The sequence below is a fragment of the Silurus aristotelis genome, assembly GCF_946808225.1.
Source record: "Silurus aristotelis genome assembly, chromosome: 8".
Lineage (NCBI taxonomy): Eukaryota > Metazoa > Chordata > Actinopteri > Siluriformes > Siluridae > Silurus > Silurus aristotelis.
The window spans coordinates 14,128,533-14,134,897 of NC_139581.1; the positions used below are offsets into that span (position 1 = coordinate 14,128,533).

Consider the following 6,365-nt stretch of genomic DNA (forward strand, 5'->3'; position numbering starts at 1 on the left):
TTGTTCAGACCAGCCTTTGTTTTGCCAGCTGGTGACTGGTTATATTAAGCTGCATGTTTCATCCTGATAAATATATATATATATATATATATATATATATATATATATATATATATATATATATATATATATATATATATATATATATATATACAGTGTATGACATGCAGCAACATTAAAAATATGGGTGACGTTTGGCCAAGCAACATACTGTTGCAGTCAGAAGAATGTGGGGGTGGGAGAGGTGGGAAGGGTGAATAGCCAAGCTATTCCAAAAGCTGTTAAGAGCTGTTATGGTTCTGAACCTCTCTGACTGTTTTTACTGTTAATATCATAAAGCTACAGTGTGTTAATCTTTGTGTTATAAAAAATACTATACAATACAATTTAATCAAAAGTTTTAATGTAGAAAAACATGACTGGTCTTTTTTAATAAATTTTCAGAAACTGTAATCAGTTGAATGCAGTGGCAGGTGTTACTCTTCTGCCCTAAACTTAGAATCAATTTCTTCTGTTTTAACATTTTTGTCCATGAATATGTATTATATCCAATAATCTATTCTCATTTCATAGTGAGTGTAATTTTGCATTGGAGTTTCTATCCAATCAGATTTCTGGCATCACATCATGTAGTGCTGTAAAGCCAGCAAGATTTAATAGTGCGCTCTTGGTAGTTTCATATCCATGTTGCTTAAAGCTACTGCTTTAAGAGGTAGATTGATTCAGGCAGGACTTTACTGAAGGCCTAGGAGTGAACTGCATGGGCCACCACTGGTTAAAAGCAACAATTGAGCATTCACTTATTTCACATAGGCAAAGAAAAGGATGCAATAAATTCATTTATAAAATGTTCAGTCTTATAAAGCTTGTAATAACATGACTAGCTGTTGTAGATAACATTTTTGACATCTTAAAATTGCCAAAGTTACAATCAAAACATACTCTCACAAAGCACTTTATTAGAAAGATCTGTACACTCATCATTAATGCAATTTTCTAATCAGCCAATCGTGTGGCAGCAGAGTGATGCATAAAATCATGCACATGTAAGCCAGCAGCTTTGAATGATGTTCACCCATCAAAATGTATTTTGACCATGGTATGATTGTTGGGGTCCAACAGGCTGGTTTGAATATTTCTTTTGCTGATCATCGAAGATCACACACTGCAGTCAATAAAGTTCCCTCAAAATGATGCAATAAAGAACAAACATTTAGTGAAGTGGCACATTTTCATGCAGAAATGCCTTGTTGATGATAAATGATGGTTAACAGAGAATGGCCAGATTGTTTCCAGCTAGCAGAAAGACAATAGTAACTCAGGTAACCACATTACCATTGTGGTAAGCAGAAAAGAATCTCAGAATGCTCAGCATGCTGAACTTTGAGGTGGATGTTAGATTTGCTGCAACAGCAAAATACCACATCAAACTCCACTTCTCTCTCAGGCTGCAGTGGTCACAAGCTTACCAAACAGGAAAAATCTAGCCTGCTTTCCTGAATCTCAAGTTCATCTGAAGCACACAGATGGTAGGGTCGGAATTATGTGTCAAAAGTAGGAATCCATGGACCCAGCCTTCCTTGTGTCAACAGTCCAGACTGGTGGAGGTGGTGTAATGGGTTGGTGAATGAATCTTGGCACAGTTTGGATCAGCTAATTCCATTTATATGTATGGCATTTGGCAGATGCCCTTATCCACAGTGACCAACACCTTAACCACTGGACTGCCTACTAATACCACTACTGCTAATACTAAGAGCTGAAGCTGTTCTGAAATCAAATCTGGCCATATTCAGTATTAGTACAGTGTTCCTAATAAAGTGCTTAGCAAGTAAGTAAGACCTTTAATAAATGCCTACTCAACTTGGGCTTTCTTCTTCTTCTTTTTCTTTTGCACAGAGCTCTTAATGTCACCGAAGGAAGTGTCCATTGGTTCCTGTTTGGCTATTAAACTGGCATTAATAGCCACCTCATCCTCTGGATCCATTCTCTCCTTTTCTTTTTTAATCTTCTTTTTCTTCTTTCTCTCAGCTGTACTATCTTCCTCCACTAGCTCTGAGACTTGCAGCTCACTACATTCATAAGCTATATCTTCCTGTTTAATGTGGGCCACTTCAGGAGTCTCATCTCTGCTGTGTTTCTCTTTCTTCTTCTTACTCTGATCTTCAATAACTTCAGACTCAAGCTTTACTTTCTTTGGCGGCAATGGAGAAGTTGGGGTGGTGCTCTGAAACACACGAGAAGCTGTAGAGCTGCCGAAGGGCTGAAAACGCTGCTTCAGGCCTAGTGGGAAGCTCGGAGCAGGGGCTGCTGGGATGGGAATAAGGCTCTGATTACCACTGCAATCCCCATAACTTTCACTGATGCTGAGGATTCCAGCAAAGCCAGAAGCAGAGAGAGATGCTTTTTGCTTTTTATCACTGGACGTTAGAAGATGAAGGTCAGTAGGACCTGAGCGGCTCGAGAGAACACTGTAGATCTGAGAAGATGCATCTGTAGACTGGATCATCTCTAGGCCTGATAATGGCACTTTCAAATGTGCCAGGCTGTAAAGGAGATCAAGCAAAAACCTGAGATGCATTCAGTTAGCCAGCAATCAAATGTACCTTTTTTTTTTCCAGATATTCATCCAGTTTACAGCACTTACAATGGACAGCAAGTTACATTTCTCTGTACTGAGAAATTGTTTTTTCAACTTTTCATGTAAGATACATATGCAGAGATTTTAAACATGAACCTACCTAACACAAATTCAAAACCAACAACCTAACAATAATGAGTTTAAAATATGACAAAAAAGAATGTCTGTACCTATGGCATATTATTTGACGTTTCAAATCTGAAGCAATGAAATTAACATAGCAGAATACTGTTCCGTTTATTTGCACTTTATCTTGTTTATGCAACCAGGCAAAAACTTTTGGATTTGCTTTTAGCTATGCTTATTATGTAGGAAAAATCCCATTTCCAAAAAGACTTGAGCTTTACAGATATGATTGACTGAAAAATTTAATAAAGCGATCTGAAAAACTTTCACATAAGCTTAGTGGTACACTACAAATATAGCCCTTTATTGATATGACTGCATCAGGAACAGTATTTCCTGATATCATTTACTAACATTATCTATATTATAATTTCTCTAGCAAGGATTTTAACAGCAAGCCGTTTATTTAAACTAATAAACAAAACAGTTTTTAACTTTTAACTTTCTAAAGAAACATGTGCCAATTAAAAGATTCATGAATAAAATTAGTCATTATACACAGTCAGAGTCATGACTCTAATATTTCAATAGTTGCGTTCATAAACATGCGTACAATCCATCCCACCCATACACACAGCTATCTATTAAAATTCATCCACCCATCTATCTATCAAAATTTATCCCATCCACTCATCTATCTATTAAAATTCATCTATTCATCCATCCCACCCATCTATCTATAAAATTCATCCATCCATCCACCAATCTATCTATTAAAATTCACCCATTTTTCGATTAAAATTCATCCATCCATCCACTCATCTACACTCACCGGCCACTTTATTAGGTACACCTGTCTGACTGCCCGTTAACGCAAATTTCTAAATCAGCCAATCACATGGCAGCAACTCAATGCATTTAGGCATGTAGACATGGTCAAGATGATCTGCTGCAGTTCAAACCGAGCGTCAGAATGGGGAAGAAAGGTGATTTAAGTGACTTTGAACGTGGCATGGTTGTTGGTGCCAGACGGGCTGGTCTGAGTATTTCAGAAACTGCTGATTTACTGGGATTTTCACACACAACCATCCCTAGGGTTTACAGAGAATGGTCCGAAAAAGACAAAATATCCACTGAGCGGCAGTTCTGTGGGCGCAAATGCCTTGTTGATGCCAGAGGTCAGAGGAGAATGGCCAGACTGGTTCAAGCTGATAGAAAGGCAACAGTAACTCAAATAACCACTCGTTACAACCGAGGTATGCAGAAGAGCATCTCTGAACGCACAACACGTCGAACCTTGAGGCGGATGGGCTACAGCAGCAGAAGACCACACCGGGTGCCACTCCTGACAGCTAAGAACAGAAAACTGAGGCTACAATTCGCACAGGCTCACCAAAATTGGACAATAGAAGATTGGAAAAACGTTGCCTGGTCTGATGAGTTTTGATTTCTGCTGCGACATTCGGATGGTAGGGTCAGAATTTGGCGTCAACAACATTAGAGCATGGATACATCCTGCATTGTATCAAAGGTTCAGGCTGGTGGTGGTGGTGTTATGGTGTGGGGGATATTTTCTTGGCACACTTTGGGCCCATTAGTACTAATTGAGCATAGTGTCAACGCCACAGCCAACCTGAGTATTGTTGCTGACCATGTCCATCCCTTTATGACCACAGTGTACCAATCTTCTGATGGCTACTTCCAGCAGGATAACGCGCCATGTCATAAAGCGCGAATCATCTCAGACTGGTTTCTTGAACATGACAATGAGTTCACTGTACTCAAATGGCCTCCACATTCACCAGATCTCAATCCAATAGAGCACCTTTCTATTGTGGTGGAGATTCGAATCATGGATGTGCAGCCGACAAATCTGCAGCAACTGCGTAATGCCATCATGTCAATATGGACCAAAATCTCTGAGGAATGTTTCCAGTACCTTGTTGAATCTATGCCACCAAAGGATTAAGGCAGTTCTGAAGGCAAAAAGGGGTCCAACCCGGTACTAGTAAGGTGTACCTAATTAAGTGGCCAGTGAGTGTATCTATCTATTAAAATGTATCCATCCACCCATATACCTATTAAAATTCATCCATCCATCCATTAAAATTCATCTATCCATCCACCCATGCTATCTATTAGCTATCTATTCAAATTCATCCATCCATCCATGGGATGCAAACCGTGTGAGAAACCCTTAAGTAGAGGACATGAGGAAAAAGTTTCATTGGTGTATTTAGGCATGCTGTCTGCTGTCCTCACCTGCTGGGGTTGAATTGAGCTGGAGCTTTAATGAGCCACAGCTCCGTGTTTTTTCCTCTCTCAGACTTTTCACTGCCGCTGTACTGAAGAGGCACAAAGTCCGCAGGACACTCAAATCTAGAAGCTGCAAAGAAGTGCGAGTGTAACCCACTGACAGCCACCTTTTTCTCTATACTGAATACTGAAATAAATTTAAAGGAGAAATCTTCTCTAAGGTAAACACTACAAACCCGACCAGCACTCACCTCGCGTATCCTTTTCCTGTGAACTGGACGAAGACATATCCGCGACGTACTGTACCAAAAGGACGCTTACAATATATTAGGACACGAAAAAAAGGTTTAATGTATCACTTCACTAAACTCGACATTACCGTAACAACACCGAGGCATGAGAAGCACATGGGCTCTACGACGAACTTTGACCCGGAAGCACTCACCGCTCTAACCAACCGAGTAAAAAAAATATATACTTTATATTCTTTGCTTAGCTTTACATTAAATACGGTTAAGAAATTATTAAGAGTGGCCTTTAAATAGAATATATTGTTAGTGTGGATTAATCTTGCTATATATATATTTTTTATTTAGGTGTTTTTTTCTTTCCACCAGAGGGCGCAACAATGCAGATTTGTTCTAAAGTACATTTTTTAATACAATCTGGGCTTACACACACACACACACACACACACACACACACACACGCACACACATTTAGGATGTAGTATATATATATATATATATATATATATATATATATATATATATATATATATATATATATATATATATACATACAGTGGGTACGGAAAGTATTCAGACCCCCTTAAATTTTTCACTCTTTGTTATATTGCAGCCATTTGCTAAAATCATTTAAGTTCATTCTTCTTCCTCATGAATGTACACACAGCTCCCCATACTGACAGAAAAACACAGAATTGTTGACCTTTTTGCAGATATATTAAAAAAGAAAAACTGAAATATCACATGGTCCTAAGTATTCAGACCCTTTGCTGTGACACTCATATATTTAACTCAGGTGCTCTCCATTTCTTCTGATCATCCTTGAGATGGTTCTACACCTTCATTTGAGTCCAGAAATTTTTGATTATACTGATTGGACTTGATTAGGAAAGCCACACACCTGTCTATATAAGACCTTCCAGATCACAATGCATGTCAGAGCAAATGAGAATCATTAAGGTCAAAGGAACTGCCTGAAGAGCTCAGAGACAGAATTGTGGCAAGGCACAGATCTGACCAAGGTTCCAAAAAAATTTCTGCTGCACTTAAGGTTCCTAAGAGCACAGTGGCCTCCATAATCCTCAAATGGAAGACGTTTGGGACGACCAGAACCATTCCTAGAGCTGGCCGACCGGCCAAACTGAGCTATCGGG

General features: G+C 39.0%; 1 protein-coding gene across 1 annotated transcript; it reads right to left on the reverse strand.

The window, feature by feature from the left end:
* Positions 1-835: 835 nt before the first annotated feature.
* On the reverse strand, positions 836-5,420 carry polr1g (RNA polymerase I subunit G). The gene is made up of 3 exons (XM_083548653.1): positions 5,215-5,420; positions 4,970-5,093; positions 836-2,546 (listed from the first exon to the last, which is right to left on the reverse strand). Exons 1-3 carry the CDS (start codon positions 5,249-5,251, stop codon positions 1,856-1,858), a joined length of 852 nt encoding a protein of 283 aa, XP_083404779.1. The 5' UTR covers positions 5,252-5,420; the 3' UTR covers positions 836-1,855.
* Positions 5,421-6,365: the final 945 nt, after the last annotated feature.

Bases quoted from the DNA above. Each gene is read 5' to 3' on its own strand.
- polr1g (XM_083548653.1), bottom strand. From the start codon at position 5,251: ATGTCTTCGTCCAGTTCACAGGAAAAGGATACGCGAG. The intron at 5,094-5,214 runs GTGAGTGCTGGT...ACTTCTTTGCAG, and splicing joins ACAGGAAAAGGATACGCGAG to CTTCTAGATTTGAGTGTCCT. The intron at 2,547-4,969 runs GTGAGGACAGCA...TCTCCTTTACAG, and splicing joins GCTCAATTCAACCCCAGCAG to CCTGGCACATTTGAAAGTGC.